This window comes from Neomonachus schauinslandi, chromosome 3 (assembly GCF_002201575.2).
Source record: "Neomonachus schauinslandi chromosome 3, ASM220157v2, whole genome shotgun sequence".
Taxonomy (NCBI): domain Eukaryota; kingdom Metazoa; phylum Chordata; class Mammalia; order Carnivora; family Phocidae; genus Neomonachus; species Neomonachus schauinslandi.
This window is the reverse complement of record NC_058405.1, coordinates 11,999,277-12,016,654: the sequence shown is the minus strand read 5'-3', so window position 1 is coordinate 12,016,654 and position 17,378 is coordinate 11,999,277. Positions and strand designations below refer to the sequence as shown.

At 42.7% G+C, this 17,378-nt stretch overlaps 1 protein-coding gene across 1 annotated transcript in view; it reads left to right on the top strand.

Annotated features, from left to right (window-relative positions):
* Positions 1–609: 609 nt before the first annotated feature.
* UBAC2 (UBA domain containing 2) overlaps positions 610–17,378 on the top strand; it is a 177,584-nt gene continuing 160,815 nt past the window's right edge. The window contains exon 1 of the mRNA XM_044913525.1: positions 610–755. Within this exon, the coding sequence (XP_044769460.1) occupies positions 725–755 (31 nt within the window). The 5' untranslated portion in view covers positions 610–724. The remainder of the gene's footprint in view (positions 756–17,378) is intronic.

The window sequence follows — 17,378 nt, the reverse complement described above, 5'->3', positions numbered from 1 at the left end:
AATCAGGAAGATATTGAACAGATGTTCTAATCATCTGGTGGCTGGTGAAGCAGGTTTGGTTGAGGATACTACACAGAGCAACCATGCATGATTTTGTAACATGATGCATTGATCAACCGGCAACTCCACTGTATACTCCGCCACGCCGGCCCTCGGGAGGAATCCGCTGCCACGGGCTCCTCAGCTGCTGCTTCCAGGAGTTACACTCCCGCTCCTCCCACGAACTCCCATTGCTTTTCTTTTCTTTTCTTTTTTTATTTATTCATTTGAGACACAGAGATACAGAGAGAGAGCATGAGCAGGGAGAGAGGCAGAGGGAGAGGGAGAAGCAGGCTCCCCGCTGAACCAGGAGTCCGATGTGGGGCTCGATCCCAGGACCCTGGGATCATGACCTGAGCCGAAGGCAGACGCCTAACCATCCGAGCCACCCAGGCGCCCCATCCCATTGCTTTTCTAAAGGGGACCCGCGGCAGTCGGGAAAACCCGGACAGACGGATCCCTCCGACTGCGGACCGACTTCCCTTCCCAGGCAGGAAGGGAGGGGGCGGGCGGAGCGGCGCGGCCCACGGTCCGCGCATGCGCCGCTCGCAGGCAGCCCCTGGAGTGGACTCCAGTTGCCGGGTTCGCTGCCACGCCGGGAGTGCGCCTGCGCGGTCGCCGGGTCCCTCCACCTCCACTTCCCCTCCCCCTGTCCCCCCTTGGGGGCTCCGGGTCCGGCGGGACCATGTTCACCAGCACCGGCTCCAGTGGGCTTTGTGAGTACCGGCTGCCGCCATCCTGGCTGTTCCCTACGCGCCACCCTGGGCACCTCCTTGAGAAGCCTGGGGGCAGCGGGGACCCTCGGGGTTGCAGGAGGTTTGGGGGCCGACCCTCCATCCCCGCGCCCGAACCTTAGGGGTTCCTTCCCGGGAGGGGCAGCAGGCACCGCCCCCACCTCAGCCTGAAGGGGCCAGTGGGGACTGAGTCTCGCCGTCAGCCCCGGCCCCCACCTATGAACCCCAGGTGCGATGCTCGTGTTCCAGGGGCTGCTGCAGGTGGGCTGGACAGTTAGGGTCGGGCTGGGTGTCCTGGTGTTCTCCGGACTCGACCCCTTGCGCTGAGCGGCGCGTGTGCCAGGCTGAAGAAGAGGCTGTCCTGGTGGAGCAGATGCTGGAAGCCTGCCCCCTTCCCAGTCACCTTGCTCCATTTAGGCTACAGAGGGACCGAACTGGCTCTCCCCCAGATGCAAATTTCCAACCGCTGTCTCAGGAGCTAACCCCTCAGGTTTACTTAGATTTCTTTCTTCCTCGGTCTCCCTTAAGAGTTTTTAGACAAATAAAAACTGATTAAAGTACATTAAAGTGGAAGGAAGTTAAGTCATTTGGCAGCAAAGTGCGGACATTGCTGCTGGATGTTGCTGTGATCTTTCACTTGAACATCAGTGGTGGTCAGCAGAGGGCAAAGAAGTATATATAGCCTTTTAAACCATTTTATTTTTTTCCCTGAAATTGTTTAGTTGACTCTTGGTAAGGTGGCTTGTGTGTTAAGTAAACAGCACTGAGATTAAATACTGGTACAGCAACACGAACTGTTTGAACAAGTGTAATTTGCAATTGCTTGTCTCTGTTAGGACTTCATATCTCGCTTCATGACTGGGTATGGAAGCAGTTGACATTTCCAAATACTAGAGATCTGTTTTTACTGTTAGAAATCTTTTCTGAGAATACAGGTCTTAGGCTGAAAATATCAGCGCCACAGGCATCATTTTAAATTTTCCTCACTCTCAGGTTTTGGAGTGGGTTGAATATTTATGATTTCCCTTGTTTCATAATTAATTCAACTTATGGTACTCGTCAGCCTCAGAGTAGGTTACAACTACTGGCTGGTTAATCTTCCCCAAACTACCCATTGGATAAAGGACTGTTAATACTGCTGGTCAAGAAGGTGGTGTGATTTTCTTGGGATCACACAGTGAGCCCTCCACTGGTGGATATAAAATTAATGGTAGAATCTTCAATTTTAGTTATTTCAACCTTCGGAGCTATTCTTGCTGACCAAAATACACAAAAAAATAAAAAAGGTTACTATACTGGGTTACTGGTTACTGTAGTAGTCATTGTGTTGGCAGAGTTTATTCAGCTTTGATACATGGTGACACTGGGGAAGGTCATACTTGATTACCTAAGGCACAGGGTTGATGAGTACCGAATCCTAGGAACGAAACTCCTGCCCAGGGAGAGGCATAGGCCAAGGCTTCTCCTCAGTTGTCTTGCCCTGTTTCTAAAATAAATGTATCCTCAGGGTAAGACTTGATGGGATGGCCATTCCTCAGAAGGCCATGTCTTATGTGCTCATTTAACAAACATTTTGAGCATCTGTTGTGGGCTAGAAACTGTGCTAGTTGCTGGGATGACAATGTTGAACAAGTCTTGGTCCCTTGTGTTTGCAGTACTTTAGTGGACGTCGGGCAGTTTTTCCAGGACTGGTCTTTGGCAAGACTGGGTGTGAGCAGTCATCTGCTTTAAAATTTTTCCTTGCAAGGTTATCCACTGAGAGGGAAGTGATTTTGTTTAGCAAGTTGTGTAGCTCTTTGGTAAGTCAAAGTTCTGATCTTGAGTAAATATCCTGAGGAAGAATAATCTGCCTACCCATGACCCCATGGATGATGAGCTAATACTCTTTTCAAGGGAAAAAGTCCCTGCCATTTCCTACCACCTGCAAATGTCCCTCGTTATGTGACTGGTAGATAATGGTGTTTTAGTGTTACATTTGCCTTCCTCTCAGTTATTTATTCAACAAGTGTCTATGGGGTACCCATGTGAGCCACACACTGTTTGTGTACAGAGGATGAAGAGGTAAACTGCGTAAAGGAGACCAACATCCAATAAGTTAACAAACAGTGTGATTTCCCATAGTGATAAGTGTCACGAAGACAATACGAGTATAATGGCATGGAGATTGAGGTTATGGTGGATGCCTGCTTCAGCAAGTGTGGTCAGGGAAGATATATGGAAACGTGACATTTGAGCTGAGACCCAAATGGTGTGAAGGAGCCACCCACGTCAGAATTTGTTGAAAAATGTGCATTTTGCAGAAAGGGAACAGCAAGCACAAAGACTAAACAGGCACAACAGGGCATTTTCAAAGTACTAAAGAAAGCTGGGGCTTCCAGGGCATTAAATCAAGGGTAGGGCGTTTGTGACTATGTCTTTGAAACTGTATTGCTGTCTATCTAGTCATGTAATTATGACTCGATAAAAGTGCATAGGAAACATGTTCCAGACTCATTTTAGATTGCTTATAGACCAGTGCATCACTTAATTATGTGTTAATTAATAGATGTATCACTTATTATACTTAATAAGTTTTCCCATTACTTAGTCACTTAACAGTATATTCACTGTGCAACAATAGACTTAACCAACGTTAATTGCATGTCTAATGTATTCCAGGCTTAGTTCCCACCCTCAAGGAGTTCATTGTCTAGTGGGAGAGTATTTTAAAAAAGAAATGAAACAACTTGTCTACTTGGTGCTGTGGGTTTATTGAAGGGGGTGGGCTGGTGAAGGGAGAGGCACAGTTGTTACTGTAGGTGATATTTGAGCTGATTTTTGAGGGATAAGTAAGAGTTTGTCAGGCATGCGAGTGGGGAGAGGGCCTCAAAGAGGGACAGAGCCTGGGCAGGCCTGGCAAAGAGGCAGGAGGTAGTAAATTAGAGGATTGTTGGTTATGGCTGGACTGAGCAGTTTAAGAGGTGTGTGCTGAAATCATCTGCCTGAAGAGGGAGAAGAGGAGCTAGGGAAGAAGGTAGAGGAATGGTTCCCTCCTCTTCAGGAACACAGATAGGAATGAATGATAGACAAAGTCCAGAGAAGCGGAAGGAGGTGATGATCTAGAGCACTACTTGGGAATGCTTCACGTTGCTGGGGGAAGGAAGGTGGGAGGTTATTGTTGGTGATGGGAGCAGTGTTTTCCAAATGCTGCCTGAGTCCTGGCTGCAAAAAAAAAAAAAAAAAAAAAAAAAAAAAAAAAAAAAATCAACCATGGAGCTCTCTGAATGTCCATATTCCTGGATCCCATCCCCAGAGAGACAGATTGAGAAGGGCTGATGTGGGCATCAGAAACTTGAATTTTTAAAGCATTCCCAGGAGATTCTAAGGAGCAGAGAGATTTAGATCAAAACAAAAGGATGGCCAGCAGAAGGAGCAGAGTGAATAGAGTCCAACAGGAGATGCTGAAGGCTCCAGCTTAGGTAGTAGCAGTGAGAATGAACAGGATAGAGAAGAAGGATTCTGAAGATGTGTGAGTAGGTACGTTGTGTCAATAAAACTTGTTGGATTTGGGGGATAAAGAGGAGTTGAAGGTGGCTCTAGGTAGATAGATGGTGTTACCATTCACTAAGGTAGGGGATGTGGAAAAGGGGGAGCTCGTTTTGTGGAAAGATGAGTTCAGCAGTGGCCGCATTTAATGTGGAGGGTTCTGTAGTGTACAGAGGTACCCGGGGGTGCATATGGAGAGAGGGAGCTGGACTGGATGTGGGTAGTTAGGTGGGAGCTCTGCCATGGAAAGAGTGAGGACACCCGGAGCAGTGAGTAGAGTTAGGAGGCTAGGACAGAGGCTCAGTCAATTTAGTAGCTGAGGGATGGTAGGGAAGGGGGAGAGAGCAGAGTAGGCAGAGATGGGTGTTTCCTTGGGAGAAACCTGTCTTATTCCCCCAGTTCAATTTGATTTGCCCTCTTTTGTTGTAAATAAACTCTTGAGCTCTTCACTCTCTCTCACCACAGTGACTCTGATCGCCATACTCTCCATTCCTCTTGTCTCCAGTTTACAGCCCATTTTTGGCGTCTTCCATATCAGGTCTGGAACCCACAGTTAATTACTGGAGTTGCATTCTCATCGAGATGCTCAGAGACCTGGTACACCTGTCCCGTTAGTCATCTGAAAAAACCCAACCTCGTGTTCAGGTGCGACGCCTAATCTGAGCTGAGTCCTTGGATGCAGTCATCTCCCTGTGCTCTTCCCCCTTTCATCCCTATCCTCGAGACTAGTCCTGGTCTCGGCCCATCTCACTGCTAATGCACCCCCACGATAAGGTCTGTCACTGTTTATAGCCACACGTTAGCAGTTGTCAATGACTTCCCATTGTAGGTGATACTTGAGCTGGGTTTTGAGGGATGAGTAAGAGTTGGTCAGGCATACAAACTTTGTTCCTTTCTCTTTTCCCCAAGCTAAAAGAATGAAGCATTCTTCTAGCTGAAGCCCACCCTCCATCTCTTCTTAACTCATTCTCTATTGCCTTTTCTTTTCTTTTTTTTTTTTTTTTAAAGATTTTATTTATTTATTTGAGACAGAGAGAATGAGAGACAGAGAGCATGAGAGGGAGGAGGGTCAGAGGGAGAAGCAGACTCCCCGCCGAGCAGGGAGCCCGATGCGGGACTCGATCCCGGGACTCCAGGATCATGACCTGAGCCGAAGGCAGTTGCTTAACCAACTGAGCCACCCAGGCGCCCCATTTCTATTGCCTTTTCTAACACCACTTCTTCATTCTCTCCTTTTAGAAGATGAGCCTGGCACATGGTTAAATCTGGTGCTTTCTCCTGTTAATGCTGTAGTGGGCTTTTCAGAGACTCCCAGAGTACTTCAGATCCCTTACCTGTGGAAAGGGGAGAATATTATCTATTTTGTTGAGCTGTTGTGAAGATTAAGGGTTAGGGTGTGTAAAGCTCCTGGACTAGGGTTAGGTATTTTTAACTGGACCCTTCTGAGTGTGTTCTCAAAGATACAGAAGCATAGCCCGTCTGTTGACCCTGTCCTATACTTTCCCAGCTGCGGACTTTCTTTTTCCTAGCCTCAGTCCTTGAAAGAGGATCTTCACTTTATTTTCTCTCCCACCTCCCTGCACTCTTTAGCCCTCTGCAGTTCATCAGCTCTTCTTTGATGGTTGCCTGCTGGCACGGCTCTGTACTCCACCCACTGCAGCCTGAATCTACCCCCCCATGCCACGAAACCACGAAAACTACTCTGGACCAGGTGACCAGGGACTTCCACACCAGCAAATCTACCGGATGCTTCTCAGTCCTTGTCTTAGTGGAATGTTCTCTTGCATTGGCCTTGATGAACATTTCCTTCTAAAATTCTTTACTCCTTGACTTTTATGTTTAAATCCCATGCTCACCGGGTTCTCTTCATAGCCCCTGACCACATCTACGTGGTTTCTCTCATATCCTTAGAGTTTTACTGGATTTGGCGATAGTGGGTTATGGTTACAGTAAGGAGAGCAGTTTCAGTGGCGCATTAAGGCTAAAACCTGCTTTGTGGAGATAAGGAGTGAACCAGAGGTAGACAGTACAAATAATGAGAGTGCAGTGGGAAGGGACATGCAGTGGGAAGGGAATCTGGGGAAGACATAGCTGAGTCAGACCCTTTGAAGACTCAGGTGCTTGGGTGTTTTGCTAACTAAAATTCACACAGCACTGAGATGGAAACCAGTGCAAATTTATTAGCGTGGGAAATAAAGTTTTGAGCTGAACTGGAACCAGTGAAACTGGTTTTGATTCAAAACCAGTTAGGGAGCCTGGAGTCAGATGTAGTTAGGGAAGTTAGATGCATCCAAGGGCCAGTGCATGGTGTTAGCCTGCAGTAAGGACATTCATCTCACTTTAGAGGTGGGCGAGCCGTAAGGACTGGTGGGGTCATTCACAGTCTGCATACTCTGTCCCCTGCATGATGTTGAAATGGACACCTCAAAAATTTACCACTACAGCTGTTTTTGTGCTCTTAGGAAGTACCAAGCTGTGTTGTTACTGACATATTCTTTGTTTAGTTATGTATTCAGTGTGTTAAATACAAAACTTGTAGGAGATGATCAGATATTTTTGTCTCTCACCATCTCTTTAAAATGTACTCAGCTTGGAAAGCTTTTTGCCTTTGTGAAAAGGAATCAGACTTAGGTCTTTTTATTCACTCTTCATGTTATTGATTCAACAGCTATTTAATGAGCACTCTGGTGAGCCAGCCCCTCTTCTAAGTGCTTGGAATTCAGTAGTAAATAAAAAATGAAAGGTACATTCAAGTGGTGATAATCTTAGGGAATAGAAGTCACAAAATATAGGCTCAATTTAAAATTAAAAATATGCATTTAGGGGCACCTGGTTGGTTCAGTTGGTAGAGCATGCGACTCTTGATCTCAGGGTCATGAGTTCAAGCCCCATGTTGGACATGGAGCCTACTTTAAAAAAAATAAAAATAAAAATATGCAGTTGAGTATTTGAATCAACACTTCAGTCTTCATTTAAAGGTAAGACTTTTTCTTCCTCTTTCTCCCAGTGAAGACTTGGACTTGACAACCACTTGCTGTGAGAGAAAGGGGTGTGATTGGCTTCTGCTCTTTTTGTGTTCCCTCTGTCTCTCAGATTTTCTGTTTCTGACCTTCTTAGGTTCTAGATTAGGTGGAGTGGGAGGAGGAAGGGTGAGGAACTAGGATAGTTCTTATGTGGCTCTCAGCCTGGTACATGGTTAAAGCTGCCTCTCCTTGGGGCTCTTTAGGTTCGTGTGAGACTCCCTTGCCTGCTACTCTCCTGACTTGGGGGGATTCATCTTTACTTTGATGGGCTTTATGGGTGACCCTTCATTCCTTGGAACTTAGCTCCACCTACAATTTCCTCCTTCTGGAGTCCTTTTGGCTTGCTTAAGGGCACCATCGGACTGAGCCAGAGATGACCCCACTGCTGGCTCGTACCTGTGGCCCACCTCTGCTCTGCTGGGATTGCTGATTCTTTGCCTTGGTTGTGTGTTTTGAGCCCTGGCATCAACACGGCTTCTCCTTCTTACACTCTTTAGGTTTCCCAAGGTGGAAACCCACTGTACCCCCCACCACAGGAGTCAAATACTTGGCTCACTGAATTAGGCCCGTTGAGCCCCTGACTCAGCTTGATGTGAGGATGTGGTTGTACTCACAGCACTTGGATGCCCACTCCACAAAACTTTTTCCTAATTTTCTCGGTTCAGTAGAGAACTCTTGCTGTTCCACTCACTCTTCTTATATTCATAATCGAGCTGAGAGGAGGTTAAGAGTTATGGGACTGAAACTAGATTGTCTTTGTAAATTCTGCATTTTGGTGTAGAACCTCCTTTTGGTATGCAGCAGCCCTTGTATTTGGTACCTTAGTGGGAACTCTAATTTTATTACCGTTGTTTTAGCTGGGTTTCTATTTTGGGGGCCAAGATTCATTTGACTGGCCTCTTTAAAGGTGACTTTAGGATTTATATATTTCTGCTCTAATTTCATTCTCTGTTGCAGTAAAGGATTAACTCATCAGGCCTGGGTTGCCCTGCACAGTTGCCTTTAATGCCCGACTCTTGGGGATAAGCTATTTCCTACGTATTTTCCTACATTTTCTTTCTTTTTTTTTTTTTAAAGATTTTATTTATTCATTTGAGACACAGATACAGATACAGAGAGAGAGCATGAGCAGGGACAGAGGCAGAGGGAGAGGGAGAAGCAGGCTCCTTGCTGAGCCAGGAGCCCGATGTGGGGCTCGATCCCAGGACCCTGGGATCATGACCTGAGCTGAAGGCAGATGCTTAACCGACTGAGCCACTCAGGAGCCCCTTTCCTACATTTTCTTAAGTTTTAGAGGAGTATATCCTTGAAATTCTCAAGGAATACACTCTTTACTAGTATTGTAGTATTAGTTTCAGAGTAGAATTCAGTCATTGATCATTTATATATGACAACCAGTGCTCATCCCAACAAGTGCCCTCCTTAATGCCCATCACCCATTTAGCCCATCCTCCCTCCTACCACCCCTCCAGCAACCCTCACTTTGTCCTCTGTATTTGAGTCTCTTACGGTTTGCCTCCCTTTGTTTTTATCTTATTTTATTTTTCCTTCCCTTCCCTGTGTTCATCTGTTCTGTTTCTTAAATTCCACATATGAGTGAAATCATATTTGTCTCTTTCTCTGACTTATTTGACTTAGCATAATACCCTCTAGTTCCATCCGCGTTGTTGCAAATGGCAAAATTTCATTCTTTTTGATGGCTGAGTAATATTCCATTGTAGGTATATACCACATCTTCTTTATCCATTCATCAGTCAATGGACATCTGGGCTCTTTCCATAGTTAGGCTATTGTGGACGTTGCTGCTATAAACATCGGGGTGCATGTGCCCCTTTGAATCACTATGTTTTTGTATCCTTTGGATAAACACCTAGTAGTGCAGTTGCTGGGTCATAGGGTAGTTCTTTTTTGACTTTATAAGGAACCTCCGTACTGTTTCCTAGGGAGAAAGCTTTTAAAAATAGTGTTCCTTTTTCAGTCTAAAAGTAATTAATTGCATTATAGAAAGTTTGAAAGATAGAAAAAAAACACTGTTAGTATTTCAGTTAATTTTCTTCATCTTTTTTCCCCCAACACATTTATGTTCTTGTTTTATTTATTTATTTATTTATTTTTAAAGATTTTATTTATTTATTTGACAGAGAAAGACACAGCCAGAGAGGGAACACAAACGGGGAGTGGGAGAGGGAGAAGCAGACTCCCTGCTGAGCAGGGAGCCCGATGCGGGACTCGATCCCGGGACTCCAGGATCATGACCTGAGCCGAAGGCAGTCGCTTAACCAACTGAGCCACCCAGGCGCCCCTATGTTCTTGTTTTAAATGAACTGATTTTATTATGATAAAATGAATAGAATTCATTAAAGAAAATTCCAAAATATGGAAAAGTAGTGGAAAGAAATAAAAATAGCATTTATTGACCTCTTGGTGTTTATATTCATATTTTTTCTAGTGCAAAAATGAAAATCCAAATAATTAAAAATAAATTTATCACACTCAAATACTGTTTTGTAACTTGCCTTTATTTCACATAAAAGACTTTTAAAAAGCATTCACATTGACTATGTGTGTATCCTGCTTTTCTCTCCTTTATCATAAGCATTTCCCAAGCATGCTATTCTTAGAGAATTAGGTTGGTGCTTTTCTCCTTTTTTTTTTCCCTTTTCCTATTATAGTGTTGCTTAGAGCATCTTAATTTTCAGATGCTTCTCGAAGTGGAAGAAGAGTAAATAAAGAGTATTATCTTATAACTTTTGACACATACTGCCAAATTCCAACCCCAGAGGACGGTACGTATAACTTCACCAGCAATTTAAGGGAGAAAAGATTGCTTTACTTAAGTTATTACATTTAATTTTCAGAGTAATGCTAGGTATTACTATTCTGTTTTTGCCACAAATGAATATTTTGAAGCTCAGAGTATAATTTGTCCAAAATCATGTAGCTAGTACGCGGAAGAGCTAGGATTTGAATCCAGGTTTGCCTACTTCCAAAGTTGATGTAAATTTATTCCCTTCTCCCTTTAAGCAATGGCAATATAACTTCTAAGCCTTAGGAAAAATATCTGGGAGAAGGAATCACAATCTAAATGAGGATTCTATGCACTACATGTTTTCTTAAAAATTTTCAATCAATAAGTGTGAGTTATTGTTAGTTTTACTTCTGTCACACTGTAACTAAGTTTTACTTATGTAACCCATTGCTTATGTGACAGTTACTACTAGGTTCTGTTCTAAGCAGTTTATATATATTAACTCATTTAATTCTCAGAACAAGGAGGTATTGGGATCATTCTCCCCAGTTTGCAGATGAGAAAGCTTAGGCACAGACATTTAAGTAGCTTCACCAAGATCACATAGCTGGTAAGAAGCACAATTAGAATTTGAACCTAGACAATCTGGGTCCATTGTCTATGTTCTGAATGAATGCACACTACTGCTTCTCAGACTTAAGGAAGTTTATTTCCATTTCTCTCTCCTGACCACTGAGATAGTCGCAGTCTAGTGACGAATATAATAGCTCAGCTTAGCAGTGGAGCTGGTTTCCCAGTGCTTGGAAACTGCATGCCTGTTGCTTTTCCTTCCTTGCCTTGCAACTGCTGCAGGTGCTTACTCCTGTGTTCTGCCACATTCTTTTCAACCCCCCGAGTCTCCCTCTGTGTTCTAAGTCGGAACCAAGATCCAGTTTTGCTTTCAGTAGGGATATTTTATGTCCTAATTAGGATCTTTTTGTCATAGCTAACACACTATAGTTATTTGCATTTTCTTCTTTTTCCCTTTTCTTCCCTTAGTAGTCAAATTATCTTCCTTCTTCCATTCTCAAGTTGTCTCAGTGTCAGTTGTTTTAATGAAGATGGAGCCTACCTTAAATCAAACTATGTTAAAAATGCATTTCTATGGAATTTAGTAAGTACAACCTGATAAAGAATATCTTGTTGGAGTGCCTGGGTAGCTCAGTCGGTTAAATGTCAGACTCTTGATTTTGGCTCAGGTCACGGTCTCAGGGTTGTAAGATCAATCCCATGTCAGGATTTGTGCTGGGCGTGGAACCTGTTTAAGATTCTCTCTGCCGGGGCGCCTGAGTGGCTCAGTCGTTAAGCGTCTGCCTTTGGCTCAGATCATGATCCCGAGGTCCTGGGATCGAGCCCTGTATTGGGCTCCCTGCTTCTCAGGAAGCCTGCTTCTCCCTCTCCCACTCCCCCTGCTTGTGTTCCCTCTCTCGTTGTGTCTCTCTCTGTCAAATAAGTAAATAAAATCTAAAAAAAAAAAAAATTTCTCTCTGCCCCTCCCCTCGCTCTCTTGCTCTCCCTCTCCTAAAAAAAAAAAAAAAAAAAGGATGCCTGGGTGGCTCAGTTAAGCGTCTGCCTTTGGCTCAGGTCATGATCCCAGGGTCCTGAGATCGAGCCCCACATCAGGCTCCTTGCTTGGTTGGGAGCCTGCTTCTCCTTCTGCCTACCGCTCCCCCTGCTTGTGTGTGCTCTCTCTCTCTCTCTCTCTGACAAATAAATAAAATCTTAAGAAAAAAAAAAAAGAATATCTTGTAAATAATTTACTCCAGCATTTCTGCAGTGTGCCTTTTGGAACTCTGGTAAACTTCAATTTTTTTTTTTTTCTTAAATTAAAAAATTGCTTTAAATTTATTTTTAAGTCGAATATTATAGTGTTTATTTTTATTTTTTAAAATTTATTTTTTTTAGTAATCTCTGTATCTGATGTGGGGCTTAAAGTCACAACCCTGAGATCAAGAGTTGCATACTCTTCTGACTGAGCCAGCCAGGCACCCCTTATTTAGTTTATTTTTACTAGCGTTATTGAGATATAATTGACAAAAACTTTATATATTTATGTTGTATGTGGTGTTTTGTTACATGTACATGTTGTGAAATGATTAGTGAAATTAAGTGAATTAACCTTATCCATCATCTCACTTAGTTATCTTTGTGTGTGTATGTTTGGTGAAAACATTTAAGATCTACTCTCAACAAATTTCAGGTATACAATACAATGTTATCACCTGTAGTCATTGTTCCGTACATTGCTTAAGATTTAACCCTCATTTAAATTATGATTATAAATGAGAATTGTAATTTAACCTTCATTTAAATCATTCCCTTTCCCAGATATTTTTCTTAAGATTTTTAAAATTCTAGTGCCATTGTTCTCAGACATTTCCGAGTGTTATGTCATCTTAGTCCCTTGAATGGAACATAGAGTCTCAAAAAGCACAGAACTCTTTCTGAAGGTGTTCTGAGGCTGAGTGTGGTCCTAATGTTGTCAGCCATACTGTTTCTTAAAGACTGAGGAGGCCAGTGAGCACTTCTGAGACCTTAGTGGCCTGCAACAAAAAGATTTAACTTTACTAACTCTTTGATTCTAAGACTTACTGGGGATGGTTTTCAGTGTATAAAATTTGGGAACTGTAAGGAAGAAACATAAAATTCCAGTCACCATACTGCCCGGACTTCATCCCTGTTTACATATTGGTGTTGTGTAGCTTTTTTCACCTGTATGTATATGTGTAAACATTTTTAAAAGCAAAATTGGACCTGTATACAGTTTCATATTCTGCTTTCTTCATTTAGTCTTTTTAAATGAATTTGCCTCATGTCATTAATAATGTTCAAAGCTAACTTCTAACGTTGTTTTGTTTTGTCTTATTACAAAACTGAAACATGCTTGCTGCCAAAAAATTAAAAAATTATATATATCATAATGTAGAAAGGAAGAGTCCCATATAATTACTTCCCCACTTAAATAACCATCACTATAGTTTAGTGCTCAATCTTTTAGACTTTTTCCATGTAAGCGCTTCCCTGTGCATTCTTTTCTCTCTCACACATGTATACTTGTGTGTGTGTGTGTGTGTGTGTGTGTGTGGTTTTACACAGACATGGCATTCAAATACGCATTTTGTGGGCTTCCCTAAAATTATCTTAGCTACGGAATCATGACTTTGAAAGATTATAACATGTTATAGTAAAATGTTTTTCCTCCAGCATTTTCCCATTTAAACAGTGTTGTGGTGAGCGTCTTTATAGTTAACTTATTGATCATATCTTTGAGTTCATCCTGAAGAAATGATCACAGGGGCACCTGGGTGTCTCAGTCAGTTGAGGGTCCGACTCTTGAATTTAGCTCAGGCCATGATCTCAGGGTCCCAGGATCGAGCCCCCACATCAGCCTCCTTGCTCAGTGGGGAGTCTGCTTGAGATTCCTTCCCTCTCCCTCTCCCTCCACCTGTGTACTCTCTCAAAAATAAATAAATAAATCTTTAAAAAAAAAGATCACAAATATGGAATTACAGGATTAAGAGAAAGGAACATTTTAAAGCTCTTGATCTGTATTGCTGATCGTTCCAGAAAGGATGTATCACTTAACACTTTTTGGGAGCATATCTTTCTCACCAAACTTGTAACAGTGGAACGAGATAAGTTAAAATAATGTTTGCCACTTGAGAGGTGAAAAAATGGCATTTTATTGTTGCCTGAATCTGCGTATCTTTGAATTTCTGGGAAAGTGAACTTTTTTCTCTTTCATTTTTACTGGGCATTTTAATATATCTTTTGAACATATTTGACTGTTTATGTACTTTGCCCATTTTTTTTTCCTACTGGAATATTAGTATTAAATTAAGTTGATTTATAAAAGCCTTTAAGGGTATAATTATTTGTCTTGGTGTATGTTACAAATATTTTAAGCACTTGTCAGTTGCTTTTTAATTTTATTCATGAAGTTTTTTTCGTGGAAGGTTTTTCATTCATAAATAAGTCATTAAAGTAAGGGGATTTAGCTAATAAGTTTTTTTTTTTTAAAGATTTTATTTATTTATTTGAGACAGAGCGAATGAGAGAGAGAGAGAGAGCACATGAGAGGGGGAGGGTCAGAGGGAGAAGCAGGCTCCCTGCTGAGCAGGGAGCCCGATGTGGGACTCGATCCAGGGACTCCAGGATCATGACCTGAGCCGAAGGCAGTCGCTTAACCAACTGAGCCACCCAGGCGCCCCGCTAATAAGTTTTATTAGGCCAAATTTATTCTTTATCAGGTCCTAGGCCTCTGAGATCTATTGAATGTTCATCTAACATTTTTTGTATTTTTTTACCTAATTATGAAGATACTATATACTGCTGGTACAAATTTGAACAGCCCAGGAGAGGAAAAAGTGAAATGTGAAATTCTCTCTCAATGCCAGCAAAGGTATGGAGTATATTCTTGTAGATTGTTTTTCCCTATGAATTATGTGTGTGTGTATTTAATATGAGTAAGATAAGCATATGGTAAAAAAAAAAAATTAAGGATATAATATGAATTCTCCTTACTAGGAGTAACCATTTTTTTTTTTTAAAGATTTTATTTATTCATTTGAGACACAGAGATACAGAGAGAGAGAGAGAGAGAGAGCATGAGCAGGGAGAGAGGCAGAGGGAGAGGGAGAAGCAGGCTCCCCGCTGAGCCAGGAGCCCGATGTGGGGCTCGATCCCAGGACCCTGGGATCATGACCTGAGCCGAAGGCAGACGCTTAACCATCTGAGCCACCCAGGCACCCTAGGAGTAACCATTTTTAAGTTCCTTTTTCTTTGCTGCTTCTATTATAGCTACTATTATAGCTTTAAATGACATATTTATGCCTCTACTGATTTGTCAACTACTGGTTCTGTTTATAGATTTCCCATAATGAAAGATGAGGGATTTCCATTCCAACATCTCCTTCATCTTTTAGTTTTCTTTTGGTTACTCCTTGAGGTGGTTAACCTTTATGATTTTAAATAATGGAGGAAACCCCTTTTTGTGATTTATCGATTTTTGGTACGATCAGTAGATGATGAGAAACTAGACCAAGAGCATGTGTACCTCTTCTCTCCTCTAATTCCTGGTTTGTGTTCTGGATATGCTGTAAACAGTCTGTTCTGTGATGATAACGAAGCCTTCCATGTATTGTCAGTAAGTTGATTTTTATGTAGAAAATCAAAACCAGTAGCCCTATTTATGTTATTATGATTGTATATTTGTGGTAGAACCAAGATGTGTGATTGGATTCAGAAGGAAAGAGAGCCCAGGTCAGAAAACCTGTGCTGTTTCCAGGAGTCTCTTAATTCCTTCTGGTAGTTCTTCACTACTTTAAGTTCAACTCAACTACTGCTGTTTCTTGATTCTTGTATCATTTTCTTCTTGGCTTCCTCTTTGTTTTTTTTCCCTGATGCTGGGGACACTCTCCTGGAGTTAACTTTCATATAGAGGACACAGGTAGTGAACTTTCTGGATACATGCTTAGCCATTCTTGTACGTAGTGAAAGTAGCTGGCACGGGTTTCCTCTTTATTTGTGGTAGGTCTTTGTCCCCATGAGGCCCATACCTTAAATGTCAGGGCTGACTGTAGGCTCTGTTCAAGTATGTGAGGCATGTGGACCAGCTGGTTTCCATACAGGGCGCAGAGGTGGGAAGCAGGCACTGGGGCAAGGGATGGTGAGAAGCCGGTTGCAGTCTGCAGAATAACCCTCTTGCCACCCGCTGTCCCCATTGCCTGTCACCCAGGTTGCCATCTGCTTTGGGAGTTTGACGTTGCCCCAAGCTCTTCTCTACTTTTTGTCAGACCTCCGACCCTCTCGGGGTCCTCCTGAAGTGGTTTGCTCCCTTTCTTTGGAGAGCGTTTCTTAGATTTCGTTTTGGGAGTAAAGCCTCTTTTTCAGCTGGGGCGGTGGAATGAATGGCCGTGCGTGGGAAGAAATGGGAGAGCGTGTGTCTGGGGCGGGGTTTGGTGGAAGGGGCTGCTGGCCCAGCGGTCACTGTGCACATGTGTTGACGCTACTGGAGATGGTTTAGACAGGATGTGGGTCCAGCATTAAGTGTCACTGAAAGAAGGTAAGGTAATGAATGACTCCCTTTCGTCTTGATTGTATCAAAGAGTAAGTCTCCGGCACTAGGCTGAAATACCTGACAGCACTAGTTTCCTGTCGTAGCAGAGAGCAGGAGGTAGGCCCGGGCCTTTCTATCAGCAATAAAATCAGTGAGAATTTAGTAAGGTGTGTTTAGTTTTGTAGTTACCACCTATTGATGACAAAGTGACACTCATTTTCCATTTACTGTGGTAATACTGAGTTTCAATTAAAATACGTTTACTTAACTAAATCATAGTAAGGTGATTTAAAGAAAATATTAAATAGTAAGATAGGTGATACTGGGATATAGCAAGAATTGTGGTGCTGCAATGGGAATGACTGAAGTTTGAGAAATACTCTATCCTAAGAATAGAATAGAACAGAACCGAATAATTTTTATTATTCTGATAAGTAATTCATGTTGCTCATGCTTCTCCCCAGGTCTTGATATTTACTGATTAGTTCCCTGGACTCGTTTGGAAGGAGACATTTTTCTGGTGTTTTGAGGGTTGTTTTATTTCAGTTTAACTTTAGAAGGGATGAGAAGTGGACAGGTGTACGAGTCTGTCATCTTGAACTGAAATTTTATCTAGCTGTCTTTGTGGTTTCATTGCTTTTATTTGATTCTTTAGTCCCTTTAGGACCAGTTTTAAAACATGCTTAGAGTTTAAGTGAGGCTTTTTGTCCCCATCAGCTAGCCAATCTCTGCACCGGCAGTTACACATGTCAGCTGCATGCCCCCTCACACACAGATCCGGTGCCCAAAGGCCACATTCAAGTCCAAACAAATGGATTTTAAATTTGGTTCTCTTAGGCTTTTCCGCCAGACACTAGTAGAAGAGGTTCATTGGATCCTCAGAGACTCAGAGTCAGACTTGGGTTTCTCCGCCTTATGAATGTGTGTTCTGTTTGCATCTTTTCCCAAAATAGACCCATTTAGCCTGTGTTAAACATCTGCTGAGTAGATTACTCCCTTCCCCATTTGTCTTCTCAGATGTTCTAGTGTTTATCTTTGTAGCTGTGGTATCCTTCCTTGTCACCCGACTTTGGTTCATTCAGAGATTCATTGGGTCTTTGAACATGTAGAACCATCTGTGGCTTGTCATGAAGCTGTTACTGGCCACGCTTTCCTCGTACTTGGCCTTTCCAGCGCAGCCCTCTCTTAAACTAGCATTTCTCAGACAGACA